The sequence below is a fragment of the Nannobrachium achirus genome (assembly GCF_963921795.1).
Source record: "Nannobrachium achirus genome assembly, chromosome: 11".
NCBI lineage: Eukaryota > Metazoa > Chordata > Actinopteri > Myctophiformes > Myctophidae > Nannobrachium > Nannobrachium achirus.
The window spans coordinates 38,961,264-38,977,751 of NC_137820.1; the positions used below are offsets into that span (position 1 = coordinate 38,961,264).

A 16,488-nucleotide genomic window follows, 5' to 3' on the forward strand; every position below is an offset into this window, starting at 1 on the left:
CTAAACGTAACCTCAGTAAACTATGCCTAAACCTAACCTTATTCCTAAATGTAACCTTAGTAAAACTATGCCTAACCCTAAACTTATTTCTAACCTTATCCTCAGAAAAGCAAATACAAGAATACAAGCAGGTCCACGAAAAAGCATGGGGAAAGTGTGTTTTAGATTGAGCCTTCCTAACACCTAACAGTAAACCTAACCCTAACCACCGTTAGAGTAATGAGATGTCGGACTTATGGGCAGTCCCCACAATGTACACCTCCTGCCTTCCATGCATGCCTGAACTAGTCTGATCTTACATTTGTTCAAGATGCGCTGGAAAAAGAGTGTCTGCTGGCTCACTGGAGCAGCATCAGGTGTTGCTGCAGACAACAAAAGAATGTTAGAAGTGCCTGAAAATCTCTACAAATCCATTTTCAAGGCATCCTTCTATTGCCAATGGAGGCATAGTCTAGACATAGTCTAGACTCATAATAACACAGAAACTTCCTTGGGAAACCATGGCAGTGGCGTTAAGTAGTTGACACCTTACCGGAGGAAGGCCCTTGCTGTCAAAAGCCATTATCACAGCTGCCTGGTCCGTCACGTATCAAGGACACTTTCACCCGCTCTGCTGTCTAATGGAATCCACACGGAACCTGTCAGTAAGTGTGTGTGTGTGTGCTAAAGTGGAGTAGAACTCGACCATGAGGCCACTGCTCAGAGTCAGAACCTTTAGCAGTTGATTTTCCAGCTGACTTTAACCTGTGACCCACCTCATGGTCGCTGTATTCAATTACATTCAAATCACCTGACAGTATAACGTTTTACCACCCCAGGAGCATTTGGTTACAATAAAACTACATTAACCACAGTCATATACGACACCATAAAGCCATATACCATAACCACATCACACTGACTGATACAGCAGAAGCTTCTTATAGTACCTATAAACGGCACTACAGCCCCTGATCTGAGCGACACACACACACACACACACACACACACACACACACACACACACACACACACACACACACACACACACACACACACACACACACACACACACACACACACCGCTGCTTGTATAAATAAAGCCCAGTTGAGCGAGGGGGCAGGACACTCTTTCATCGGCCAATCAATTGGCGACTGGGGCCATTCATTTCACTCTGTCCAATCAGACGGAGATCTCCGGAGATGGTTTGGCTCGACGGCGTTCCATCTTCATGATAGTGCAAGCAGCTACGCCACGCAGGGATAGCGCTCATTAAGGAAGGAAGGTCACCAGACTGGCCTGGTACTTGGTCTGGAGTGTCAGGGGACTGGATCAGTGGTGTCTGGTCTCAGCCACAACAATGTTTATTTTTTCTATGGCAGCCATAACAATGGTTTCATGAAATAGAGAAAGCGGGTGAGCTTTCTTGTGGTACACGTGCATGAAAGGTAGCATGGGGAGGCTTAAAGTGGCCTAGAATGATGCCCTGAGGATACTACTTGGGCTTCACTTCCGAATATAAGAATGAATGGACCATTTTAAAGCACTTTGAGCACTTGGAAAAGCGCTATAAAAATGCAATCCATTATTATTACTTAAGGTCCCACTTGTTTGTAACGTGTGGAATCCATACATGTGAGGCTCTCTTAAATAAGGCACTGTATGGATTCATGTCTCGTCTGGATGAGTCCTGGAACAGCATCATTGAGGATAAAGTCAATCCTTTTTATTGTTTAATTTGTTATGTGTGATGTCAATGACTTGTATGTACTTTATGGACCCCCTGTGTGTCTGGAATAAAGTTTGAATTGAATTGAATTGTCCTTTGTGTGGGTTTATGAGGAAGAACACACTAACTTTGTGTTATCTTAAAAATAATAATAACTAGAAAGGGATGCTCAGTAAAGTGCAAATCTCTGCTAGGAGTGTGTCTGGATTCTTGTGATGACAATGTTTTGGGGTTTGTGCGTGAGTATGAAACGGCACAGAGAGGGGACAGAGATACACAATAAGAAAGGACTGTCATAACATCATTACAGTGCAACCGGAATGACAGGCCGTATGGAGACATATCGTTGGACAGCGAACACATCAAAAAGTAACTTGGCCTGTTAGGACAAACATGACATTACAAATTAATTCCTGGTGACAAACATGTTTGTATCAATCAAAGGTTGTGATTTGAAATGTAAGTGGGGGGTTTTCACAGTCCCACATGTAAGCTCTGTACTGTCTTCGACATAGTCAATTGTGTAGCCTACATGAAACTGAAAAGTAATGGCATGCAGGATGAGGATTGTTTTTTGAGGTGTGTCACGTTGATGACTGTATATTCAGGTGTCACTCCAACGACAGCTTGCATTTACCTGTCTGCGATTGGCTAGTAGTACCGGTACTTCCCATAAGGGCCCACCCAGACTATTGCGATATCTAATAAGATCCGGGAAAGTAGATCGGTGATCATTTCAAATGACAGCGATACTCTTTCTTGAATTCAGGTTCAGATATATCCCGCTGTGCAAGTGAAATATCTGATACCTTTTCAATCTAGCCAGATATCCTGGATTGACCGCCCATAGCGATCTCGGGATGAGATTTTCTTTTTTTTCTTTTTTGCAGTTGAGAATAAATAGGGCAAAATGCGCTGCTCCAAAAACAAGGCTCACGGAAGCTTCAATACGAGCGCGAACGGGTGTTTTTTTGTTACTCTGGGAGCAAGTGGGTACCGGCAGTGCTGTGTTCTACCTGTCACGTGGGTATGCTGTGAAGACATGTTTGTGAACCTTTCAAAGTAGCGTATCTGATAGGCATTATGCACTTGCCCTGGCCACACGAATAGCCACGGATCATAGATTATAGTATGCCCTCAAAGAAAGTCTAGAACACACCAATGGGTACCGGTCAACTGGATCCACATGGTTACATCTGTACCCTCGCAGACGCGGCGCGATGTAACGTTGCCGACTGACAACCGATGTCAGACAACCAGGGAACCAGACTGTATAGTTACCACTTACCAAACGTCGGTGAAATTCTATGGTTCTGCATGTTTTGGCTAAATGCTTCAGTTTAAACGTTTGTGCAGACTGCACAACCACCTCCATATAGTTTTGTTATTGTAGCGTTTTACTGCTCGCCGTGCGCACACACGGGGGGGACTGGGGTCGCCAAATAATTTCCCTCATTATGGGGCTGTGGTATAAAAAAAGTTTGAGAACACCTGGATTAGAGTACCAGAGTAGTAAATTCTGAATTCTGGACTAGGCCTATCTTACTTGTAACCATTTCTACAATGCAATATTGATACTTTTACTTAAGTAAAACATTTGAGTACTTTTTCCACCACTGACAGCAGCAGCACTGCACAAAGATGTTGTCGCATTCTATTTGTAGCATACCTGCTATCACTCATACCCTCTTTACTGCCTTTGTGCTTTAGAAAGTAGACCATTGAGGGAAAATACATGATATAAAATTATAAATCCGACCCGATGCTCATTTAAGTTCAGTCTCATTTAAATCTCGTTAAACATTACGTATCGTGTAAGAAGGGCATAATAACACAGCCGTCCAGTATGATTTCAGTCACTTTACAGTCCTAACCAAAGTATTTTAAGAGATTCTCTACAGTCTCCATCCCTGCCATTCAAAAAATATTCGAGAATTGTCCTTGGCCTGCTCTTAGCATGTAAACGCCTTTAGCTCCGGTCAGACACAAGCACACACACCCCCACACATCCACGCATGCAAGTATGGGCGCGCACACACACACACACACACACACACACACACACACACACACACACACACACACACACACACACACACACACACACACACACACACACACACACACACACACACACACACACACACACACACACACACACACACACACACACGCCATTTCGTGATGTAACCTTCGGTGCAAAGACACAACCAGAGCATTACAACTCGAGTGAGCACGGAACCGAACGCATCAAGATCGAATAAGGTTGAGGAAACAAAAAGAACACTGCTGTTGGTTTTATCAGCTCATCACGCTGCAAGCAGTCGAATCAAAAGAGCTTAAAGGAGGAGGCAGGGAAAATTCAGTTTGTTTTCATAATGACCGTGCGCTGCCTGCTATAGCTGCTCTCTCTGTTTGTGTGATCCGGCGGCTTATGAAAGATCACAGTATACGAAACGCGCCCTCTGACACCACTGGCACACACACTACGGTGACATTCATAGTTCACACACACAGCTCATCTGAATGCAGCTCGCTCCACTCGCCTTCTACTGTTTTTCACAGAGCGAGAGAACCTGAGGAGGTTTGCCAGGAGCCACAAGGAAGAAACAGACAGACCACACTGATCTGTATTCCGCACGGGTCAGGGAGCACCTTGCGGGGGTCTGAGACGACTTCAAAAGAGCAGCAGAGAAACTTGTTGGATGGAACGAGAGAATACTAGTATTTTCTTTTTTTTCTTATTGTCTTTTTTTTTACATGATGTTAACAAGTGGTATATAACAGTGATCCTCAACCTTTTTAATGTTTACTGTTAGACATGACTTGGTCCAATATGGTCAATGATTTGGTCCAGAATTCCTATACTATACTGTGTGTAGGTTACATGTACGTTAGGTATAGAGAAAACAGTGAAACCTGTACATTAAGATTAACAATCGATGATTTAGCCGGAGACAGCCTTAAAGGACAACTTTGTTTTTTTTACAACAAGGGTTCATATTTTAGATTGTAATTAGAGAAAAGAAGAGTGTTAAAATGTTTTCATTTACTTCTTTCTAGTCAGTCAGTCAGTCAGTCAGTCTGTCTGTCACACCTCACACGTCACACTCTTGCCCTGCTCATATCTCCGCAACCGTTGCCCCGATCCATGCCAAATTTTGCACACACACTCCTTACCTGCCAAACTACAACCTCCAAGGACCCCCGGAGCTCCAGGGACCCCCAGGTCCCTGGGGGACCCCCAGATGTAAAAAATGACCAAATGTGCTAAACTGACCAAATGACCACCCCAACGGGGCTGCTCACGGGGAATTCCCGGGGACCACCGACTCCTGGTGCTCCAGAACGGATGCAAAAGTGGTGGCGCCCCCAGTGGAGGACCCCCTACACTGCAGCTCACATAAAATGCCGTAACTCCGGCTAGGAGCGACCGGGACAGCCGGGGCCGGTACCTATTCGTCCGCCTTGCCGGCGCGGAGACCCCACCCCTCATTTCTCACATGGCCCTCTTCTAGCGCCACCATGAGGCCGATTCTTGCAAAACACATTTTTGGACACTGCTCCTACAATTTTTGCCCTAAAATCACGCAAATCGGTACACAGTATGTCTACACTCATCCCATCAACATGAATCTCTCCCATACAGCGCCACCTCCAGGCCGATTTTTAAAAACACATTTTTGGACACTGCTCCTACAGATTTTGCCCACTACACAAAATCACTACACAGTATGTCTACACTCATGTCATCAACATGGATCAGGAAGATTTTGGCAAAACACATTTTTGCCCTATTTGTGGAGATAAGTGACCTACGGTCGCTTATCTCCCGATTAGGGAGTCTTACTGGTTTTAATTACCTTGATTTCAGTGGTTGGGGACATGCGTGCAAGTGGCCAAATATGTCTTTTTAGACACAATAAGCCAGCGATTTCTTTACAGTAACACTACGAGCCCCCATTACTCACATCTACCCATGAAAGATTGTGGTGCATCTGGTGGGCCACGGACCACACACTGACAAGGTTCTTTTGGCTGTCGAATACCTGTTGCTTGCTCATGTTAGCTATCAGTAAAGAAAGACTCAAGTACCAATGGGCTTTTTAGTTAGTGTGATCACGCACGTTGCAAAAATATTCAATAATGTCATTCACTCATGATAAATAGGTTCAATTGTGAGATTATTTCTCCCGACAGAAACTCGCTCTACTCACATGAATATTAGAGTGGGCCTATGCTGTGAATTGAAAGAGAGAGTGGAATATTAAATGACACTTTTGATTTAGCGCTGGAATTCTGCCCATTATAATCTATCAAGAACTACTGTAGTCTTTCCACAAAGCCTGTATGCCACAATATTGAAATGCAAAACTTCAAAGAAGCGAGAAATACATAGAAGCTTTCAAAGCATGGCTCTTTTTTTCCCAGATAATTTCCATGTCCTTTATTGCACTGCTATATCTTGTAGGAGACAGTTAATTTTGCATGTTTGCCATTGCATCACCAGGAGTCGGTGAAGAACAACAAACACTGGCTAGAGTAGTGGTTCTCAGCCTTTTCAGGCCGTGACCTCCAAAACAATCATATTTTAACTGGGGACCCCCCCACCCTGACAAGCACTAAGAGTTACATTTTGTATAAGGTTCTATTGTGAAAATAGCAGATCTACATGCTCACAGCGCCTCACGTTGCGAGGCGTTGTGAGCTAGGTGTGTGTGATTCTCTCACCTCACTGACATAGATGGCCACGTCATCCTCCTCATCTGTCCTGTAGCAGAGCGTCAGACCCAGCTTCTCCTGGCTGTTGAGTCGACACAGCTCCACCTCCTTACAAAAACAAAGGATAAAAACTATGGTAAGACACAATCTTAACCACTTGAACCCCACGCCGACATCAATATCCTGGCCTGGGCATACCTGCCAACATTAGACTGTGAAAACATACAGTACAAACTAAACATATGATAAAAAAAAAATGTAAAAGGTGAAAGGGGATTGAAATCAGTAGAAGTTCTGATGAACAGACATGAACGTTTTACCCTGTCTCATGAAGAAGACAGCGTAAAAAATCTGCAGTCTCCCGCTTTGTAGAGAAAGGTCCTTTTGCACACCTGCTGGACAGGGGCGTAGGAGCAGGCAACCAGTACAACATATAAAGTTTGTTTTTGTCATAGCTGATGGCAGCCATTTTGGGAGCTCAATTTGTTATTTAGCCTTCATAAATGACAAATCCACTGAGAAACGGACCTTCGCGCTCCACGTTCACGGAAATATCAAAAATGTCCCAACTATAGGCTGTTTTCCGCTCCCGACCGTATCAGAAACCCAAAAATGGTAGTGATCCCAGGCTAGGGCTAGTGACTCTTGCTAGACTCATTTGAAAATCTGTATGGCAAATAGGAGTTGCCTCCCCCGCTTGTTTCAATGTCAAACAACAGCGCCGGAACCGGACATTCCCAAAACTTAAACAAATATGGCGTTGCCTGCTGGGATAACTTGCGATCGGAACGATCTCACTATGAAACATCAGTAGCAGACATACCGTGTTTGATTACTAGTCAGTAGCGCTCCAATTCTGCCGGTTTCTTTGGTTAGCAAGTAGCAACAGGTTAGCCAGCCACATAGCAACACAAACAACATGTGTTGTGAGCTTGTTGATCTGTTATTTTCTACGTTCTAGGTTTTTTCCAAGGGCAAATTTTAATTATTCCCTCCCACACACATGGCTTACGCGGCTAACGAATGAAATAATTGCTCTATTGTTAAGTACGCACCCAGTCATTATCACCTCAAGACAATAGCCACATACATATAAGCCTCCACCTAGACTCCACATTATCACATGAAAAAGGCTATTTGAACTGAAGTCTAGGTTCTTGGTATCAGATATGCCTTCTCGGATTGGTTACCTGACTGTATATGATTTCTTTCAAAGGTTCTTGGACGGTATACTATGTATATATACAGAGTAACATGATAAACCACTGGGGTTCAATGGTTAATGAAAAAAAGGAAAAAAAGAGAAAAAAAAAGAAAAGAATTCCATCGCACAAAGATTTGGTTCCTTCGATTTAAATTTTTTGTTTCTGTTCAAACATTGAAGAAACAATAAAGAGGGTTTTTTGTGTCTTTATGTTTCGGTGATCGTTGCCAAGGTAACACAGACGTCGCTAGGCGTGGGTTATGAGTTGGGTTGGGTTGTGACCATGAAGAAGAGAATCCTGTGTATGTTCAGACCTTCATCAGGAAGAAGTACAACAGGGGGCTATGTTTGCCCTAAATGTTCCCTAAGTTCCCACCTGATGTTGTGTGGGAGTTCAGACCGTTCCAGTCCGTACTGAATAACAGCTTGGATAACGTCTTTAGACTAGGACTTATGTCTAAGATGTACAGGTCATCAGGTTTGTCAAATCCTCCAAAGAGAATGGCACGATCTCCCACAATGCAACAGCACCTATACATCCCACCGGGGACTTTTCCTTTGGGCTCAACCTTCTTCCAGGAGAAGGTCTCTGGGTTTAATTTCCACAGATTATTTAAGCTCATTCCACCAAATATGTACGGCTCTCCATTGTAGGTGAAGGCTGAAGGACCCCCTTCTGGAAGAAGCTGTGTTGAAGAGGTGTTCAGCCAACAGTTGGTCTCTGTGTCAAACACTCTGATCTGGTTGTTGTTATCTTTGACATCCCAGCCACCAAATACAAACATCTTTGTCCCAATGATGGTGGCAGAGTGACATTCTGAAACAGGTACTGGAGTACCTCTGGTGTTAATAAAAGACCAGACCATTGTGCTTGTATCCATCTTGTAGATGTCATTATAGTATCCATTATAAGAGTAGCTTCCTCCATGGATAAACATGACTTTCCCCAAGACACAGGCTGAGTGGTCCTCCCTCGCCCCTGGAACGGTTCCAGAAACCTTGGGCTTAAACCATCTGTGGGTGTTGACATCAAATGCATAAAGCACGTTGCACTTCCCATTTGTTTCGGTAATACGCCCTCCCCAGATGTAGACGGCATATTCTATCAGCACAGCTGTGTGGTAGCGGCGACTGGAGGGAACCTCAAGGAGAAGTTCTCTTCTTTCAGGTGTAACTGGAGACAACCTCATCCAGCTCAAAGACACTGTGTTGAAGACATGAACCTCAATGTGATCACTGTCATTGTTGTCATCTTCTCCATCTTCTCCAAAGGAGAACACCTCATGCTCCACTATGACAGCAGCATGGCAGGAGCTCTTTGGGCCTCCGTTCAGATGTACCGTCCAAGCAAACATGAGCAGTTCTCACCAATAGTGTTCAGGGGAAGCTTCTTCTTGCTGTTGCTAAATGACTGTGGTTTATTTGTTACTTAGTTTTAAAGGACAATTACATGGTTGTGATGACGTCGTTGTGATAGCTATTGTGTGATCATCACAAAGAGAAGTCCAACGCTCTTCAGCCACTTGTGGGTAGAAGGGCTTTGTGCTCAACAGTAGGACAAACTGAACTAGAAAGATGCAATTGGAAATTGCAAGTGTGGTTGCCGTTGACTTTAATGGGGGGCCAATCAGATTTTGGGAAAAGGTTGACATCATGATATCAAGGTATCATGATGTCTGATTGGGTGAAGGGTTACAGCGGATGATGAGTAACTCGGAAAAGTACTTCAATGGGAAAACCCTTAGAGAGAGAGGTTACATCAGATAATGAGAAAGATAGACAAGAACTAGTAAAGAGAAAAAGTACTCATTATGCAGTATGTCCCATTTCAAGTTTTCAAATGTATAACTACAAGATCTACAAGCTCATTGTGAGCTTGTAGATCGTCTATTTTCAAATGGCTGAAATCAATATAGGGCTGAAATGGTTACTATGTATTTTGTAATCTATCTATAAATGCGAGAAGTCTCTGCGTGTCTGTCTGTCTGTCTGTGTGTCTGTCTGTAATCCGCGTATCTCGAGAACCGTTCGTCCCACCGGCTTCAGATTCGGCACGCGCGTTCCCCGCCGCGGCACAGTGCAGTGCCGGGTCTCGACCCGACCCGACGCGCGGTTTTCCCGAACCGGCGCGAAACGTTCGGAATCTCCTTATGCGGGGTTGATTGTTGACATCAGGCTGTTCCGGAGGAAATCGGCGAAAGCTCTGACTCATTGTGACATCACTTCATAAAAGGCTCTGACATCACGTACGCCACATGAGTCAACAAAAAATCTCTGTGAGTGTGTATGTATGTTGTATGTAATCCGCGTATCTCGAGAACCGTTCGTCCCACGGGCACGCGCGTTCTCCATATATGGGCATAAAATATGGGCATAAAATGGATTGCAGACAGACAGATACAGATATCTCCATATATGGACATAAATGGACAGAGGCAAACAGATGGTCAAAGATCTCCATATATGGGCATAAAATGGACGCAGACAGACAGATACAGATATCTCCATATATGGGCATAAATGGACACAGGCAAACAGATGTTCAAAACGGGTCCTATGACAACAGGTATAATGAGGTTTGCATTAAAGGGGGAACCGGCACTGTGTCTGCAACACAGTTGGAGGCACAGACAGATACTCCATATATGGGCATAAAATGGACGCAGATAGACAGATATCTCCATATATGGGCATAAAATGGACCCAACAGATGGTCAAAGATCTCCATATATGGGCATAAAATGGACGCAGACAGACAGATACAGATATCTCCATATATGGGCATAAATGGACACAGGCAAACAGATGTTCAAAACGGGTCCTATGACAACAGGTATAATGAGGTTTGCATTAAAGGGGGAACCGGCACTGTGTCTGCAACACAGTTGGAGGCACAGACAGATACTCCATATATGGGCATAAAATGGACGCAGATAGACAGATATCTCCATATATGGGCATAAAATGGACCCAGAACTATAACTGCAGTGATCTCCATATATGGACATAAAATGGACGCCGACAGACAGACAGACAGACAGACAGACAGACAGATAGATACAGATATCTCCATATATGGGCATAAATGGACACAGGCAAACAGATGTTCAAAACGGGTCCTATGACAACAGGTATAATGAGGTTTGCATTAAAGGGGGAACCGGCACTGTGTCTGCAACACAGTTGGAGGCACAGACAGATACTCCATATATGGGCATAAAATGGACGCAGATAGACAGATATCTCCATATATGGGCATAAAATGGACCCAGAACTATAACTGCAGTGATCTCCATATATGGACATAAAATGGACGCCGACAGACAGACAGACAGATACAGATATCTCCATATATAGGCATAAATGGACACAGGCAGACAGATGGTCAAAACGGGTCCTATGACCAGGTAAAAAACAGGTATAATGGGGTTTGCATTAAAGGGCGGGGCATTCATTCCCTATTTACATTGTTCCGAGTTGGCCAGGTCGCCGACTAGACGCTGGGCCGCCCGAAGGGCGGCCCAGCTTCTAGTAATAATAATAATCAATCTACAAAGTAACTGGTAACTAAAGTTCTCAAATAAATGCATTGAACTGACTGTATTTCCCTCCATTCATCTTTCTAGATAAACCTTTTTTTTTTGCCACGCTACTCCTCCCACAGTTTTGGAGGCACGCACTTGGTCCATAAGTCAAATCGACCGGCTTCATCGGGACATGCAGGAGTGCATTTTGTTAACTCATTTCCTGCGATCCCCATCGAAACCGAAGATTTCCCGCTGTACCTCTCTGCGATGCCCGAGGAGCCCGAAGATTTAATTAGCTTTAATCATTATGAAACTAATTAAAAGTATGGTCGCTGTATATAGCCGCTTCGGAGACTTTAGGCCCGCCCCCTAACTGTATCCGGTCGTATTTCCCGTTTGGACCGGATCTAGGTTTCCATATCCGGTCTGACGTCCAATCGCAGCTCCGTTCGCATAGCTTTTCATTGTAAACAAGTGAGCTGACTGCAGGGCCATAGAATGGTCTGTTTTCCACGCGTTTTTATCTTATTTTGTAGCTGTTTGATTCCTCTACCCGCCTGGCATATGATCCGCGCACATATCGTCTGCTATGTGCGCGAACGTGCCCACGTGTTACCATAGCGCACAGCTGGCTGTCTCCAATGTTTTTTCATGTAAACACTGGCGGATAAGCAGGGATACAGCCTCGCAACGGATATGTCTATTTCAATGGGGTTTCTTTTATTCGAAAGCTGTCACCGAGTCTACACGTCTACTAGATGAGTCGCGCACAGATCGTGCACGATGCATGCGCGTGCCCACGTTAAAAGGTAAGGACAATTTGGCAGCTGCTTAGTACAGCTATGTTTAAAATTTTAAAATGGCAGCAAAATTGTTAAGAGATACGTTATCTAACTATTAAACAACGAAATGTCTGTCTGTCCCTCCGTCACCCTCAGCCAATCAGGGACCAGCATTATTGGTGACGTCACAATGAACAAGTGCGCCCTGATATAAACCAGTAAGACTCCCTAATCGGGAGATAAGCGTTGGTCGCTTATCTCCACAAATAGGCCAAAAGTTTGTTTTACCAATTATTACACTCTATGTGAACATTTACATCAACAAATCCCAAGTACTATGCAGAACGACCCATTTCAAGTTTTTAATGTACAACAATATTTAGAAAATAGGTCTACAAGCTGACAGTCCTCGTCCCTTATATTCCCATAGGTTATATGGAGATCTCAGTGTTTGTCAGTCCTTGTTCATTTATGCCCATATATGGACATCTCTATATCTACTGTAACAGTCCTTGTCCCTTTATGCCCATATATGGAGATCTCTTAACTGTAAGTCCTTGTCCCTTTTATGCCCATATATGGATATTCCTGATGTCATCAGTATATGAACATATATGGGCTTTCTGATATGCCCATATATGGAGATCTCTTAACTGTAAGCCCTTGTCCCTTTTATGCCCATATATGGATATCCCTGATGTCATCCGTATATGCCCATATATGGGCTTTCTAATATGCCCATATATGGAGATCTCTGTATCTCCATATATGGGTATAAAAGGATACTTCAGGTCTGACATCAGGTTTGTTTATATTGGGTTGCTAGGTTTGACATCACAAACTCTATGGGCCATCTGACCTAGAAATCTATATTTGGGCATAGATGACTCATCGTGACCTCATCACACGTCGACCGCACGTGTGACGTGCGGTCGACCGCACGTGTGACCGACGGACAGCCGGTGGAGGTTTTCATACTAAACTGCGACCTTACGGTCGCAATTACAAGGCGCGCTCTGTTGGCACATAAGTGGGCCAGCAGAGCGGGGAAAAGAGAGGGGGAAAAGAGGGGAAAAGGGTGACATCATAACATCAAGGCATATAAGGGCCACGAGAGGGGCCGTCTATGCCCGTAGCCAATCAGAGAGGGGCAAAGGGTGACGTCATAATATCAAGGAATATATAAGGGCCACGAGAGGGGCCTTCTATGCCCGTAGCAAATCAGAGCGGGCATAAAAGGGCATAATGTCCGAAAATCTTGGGGATTGGTGGATTAGTGAGCCTCACATGACATTTCATCCAACCAGACTATAAAAGGGCAGTTAGTTTCACATGACACTATAATATAGTACTATAAAACTGGAGAGTGGGCGCAAACCTCCATCTGTCTAAGTAACAGGTAAGGAAAAGGTAAGGACCTAGTATAGTTTAATGTATATACATTTATTTGTGAATTAATTTTCTCCATTGACCTTAATTAAAAATGTAACTTTTCCCAAATATGGAGATGACTGACATCATAGAGGTCTGACGTCATAGACCTCATGAGACTGACACCATATCTCCATATATGGGCATTCCAAGATATGGTCTTGATATTGATGACATCAGTATGGGCATAAAAGAGACAAGAACTGACACAGAGATCTCGATATATGGCCATTAATGTATTAGTAAATACATTTTCCCCATTGACTTGAATGGGGAAAATTCAAATGGTAAGAAGGAATTCATTTGCAAGTGTGACTCGCGTCACGGCAACCACACTTGCAATTTTCAATTGCATCTTTCTAGTTGTCGTCATCTGTGATAGAAATTGGATGTGGAGTGGAGCGTTTTAAGATGAGATTATTGATCCCCGGAGAGAGAAATCCAGGAGTCCTGGCAGCTACAGCTGCAGTTAGTATGAAACACAGAGGCACTACAGTAAAGGTAAGAGTACAGAACCAAACCAAAGGTCAATACAAAATAAACATACAAACAATTAAATGTAATCTTTATCTATTGCAATGTCTTCGCCTCCTGTACAATGATATGCCATGTCCAAAATAGGGACACCAGGTTTGATTGATTTATCTGAATTACAAATAACCCACAAATCATGCATTCGAGGATAAAAAAAAGAAAGAAATACTAACAAACAATGAAGCACCTAACTCATTTCCAGTGTGGTCTTCTCACAGATAAACTAAGAAGATGATGAATCACGTCAATCAAGTGTGGCAGTCATATCTAAAAAATAAAAATAATAATAAACATGTCCTTGCAAAATATTACAAAACATGACGACGATAATAATAAAAACTACAAAGTGGCTGGAAGTGCAAAACATTTTAGTGAAAGCAAATTCACTGTGTAGTGTAATAAAAAACCTTATCTATGAAGCTCTTTGAAGTGGCCATGAATGCCATACACACCTAAAAATGAAAGCTGAAAACTCTCGAGAATACGTGCAGTGACAATAACAGCATTAAAATTCAGATATGCTGCTGTAATATTCTTCAAACTCCAACAGCCACACAAACACCTCTCTTGTTTCCAAGAGGCTTATTGATGCAGGGCTGCCGTCGCTCATTCGAGCAAGTCTGAGTGAGAGAGTGTTTGATGATTAAAGGCGTTTTCGGCTCCAGTGGCTCGATCTCGGAGATACTTTGATAAATGTCAGAGGACCTCCAGTTCTTTCCTCTTGTTGCAAGCTGTTGCCAAGCACTAGAATATTAAGATTATTATAAATAAAGTATAATTATGGTAATACTATTCATTCATTGCAGTACAGCGCCATTATTAAGTATTCCTCGTCTTTTCCTGTGGGAAGTGGCACCAAACTATTGACTTACAAATTTAAGCAGTTGTCAAATTTCCCCATGGGCCCCTTGGACCACCCTCCTGTCTGTATATGCATCATTTAAGCCTTTTTAAGATGCCTAAACAGCAAATGTGATGAACATTAGCTAGAGTTAGTGCTTTAAAATGGCACACTCCCCACCCGTCTACAATTATGTTGAGTTCTGATTACGTATGCAAGTCACTCGATACGAGCATCTGCTAAACGCCTAAATTGTAAACTCTAGAACGGTCCAATATCAAGACAAAATGCAGATACATAAAGACGATTGATTTTTGCTTCACGTCCATCACACTGTGTTCTATTCATGTATTCTAATATCAAAAATACACCACACAAAAGGAACCCCCGAACACGACCAAAAAAAGACAAAACAAAACACAGCTTGTGCATTTTTGTTTGCTCTTTCTCTCCCCAGACAGTTCACACGCAGTTTATGTCCCTTATTCTTTTGCTGCTACTTCAAACAAGCAAACAACAAGCAGGCCATCAGCCTGCCAGAGCTCTCTCTTCATGCTTAACCACGTCAGGGGCTGTTGAAGGGAATCAACTGTGAAATGGCCTCTCCTCTCAAGGTCTTCATTAGAGCAGAGACTCACAAACTCCTTCAGCAAGCCAGCCAAGAGCCGGTAGAATTGAGAAGGGGGGGTGAAGGTGGGGACTCTGGGAGGGGAGGGAGGGGGAGGGGTCTAGGGGGCTCAGAGAGGGGTCTGTATAATTCTGTAGGGAGAAACGGGAGAGATCCATTTCCTCCTCTTCTCTCAGACATCCGAGGGTTGGCTGGTTACACGTGTCAGACGAGGCATTTTGGAGAAATGGAGATGTCACGGACCATCGGAGAGGATGGAGGGAAAACCACAATATTAGCTGCCACCTGATGCCTCTACCCATCCCCTATACTATGCTAACCTCCACCCCTGTCAGTGGCAATACCATTACCCCCGCAGTCTCAACTTCTATTTATTTCTCTTCATTCCTTTTTTGCCTTTTAACTTTCGGCCAACTTTTTCAAAAGAAGAAGCAAGTGCATTTTCTGGCAGTGGCATTTACACTGCCTCGGCAAGGAACATCTGGACTAGAGACCTGTGCGGCTGGATTAATTAACCAGTGGCTGAAATGATTAATTTATAAATATTCGATGTCAACACACATATAGCGGCTGCTCTGATCATCACAACCAGTGAGGTGAGAACGCAGCTCTCTCCCAAGACCAGTGTGAACAAGTTTGTTGTTGCTGCTGCTGCTATGACACCGACCTGAATTTCCACTCTGGCGAATCAATACACAATCTTATTTTTGTATCTCATATATGATGTGTATTGGTTGTCTCACGTCAAGGCCGGCACACTCCCTGTAATCCCGGTATCGCTATAGCCACCTCACATGGACACATACTGTACTAGTGTTCCTATGCAGCTGTACAAGCAATCTCGCAGAGAGAGAGAGACAGAGAGAGAGAGAGAGAGAGAGAGAGAGCGAGAGAGAGAAAGAGAGAGAAATAAATAAACACCACAGTGCCTGAGTTTTGTCATTTCATCTTCTCTGACGGCGTCAAACCTGACAGGAAGCTCACATCTTTAATTGACTGTCTCAGAAGCAACAATGACTTTCAAATCCCAGCAGATTCTTGTTTGAAAGGATATGAAGTGAAAGGCGTTGTTGGAACGAGGAAGCTTTAGCCAGCGAATAGCAGAACAAA

The 16,488-nt window shown here is 43.6% G+C and overlaps 1 protein-coding gene across 1 annotated transcript in view; it reads right to left on the reverse strand.

Annotated features, from left to right (window-relative positions):
- LOC308294590 (PDZ domain-containing RING finger protein 4) overlaps window positions 1-16,488 on the reverse strand; it is a gene marked incomplete at both ends in the record, with an annotated part of 101,987 nt that overhangs the window by 11,844 nt on the left and 73,655 nt on the right. The window contains one exon of the mRNA XM_080737327.1: window positions 6,441-6,539. Coding sequence (XP_080593453.1) covers window positions 6,441-6,539 — 99 coding nt within the window. The remainder of the gene's footprint in view (window positions 1-6,440; window positions 6,540-16,488) is intronic.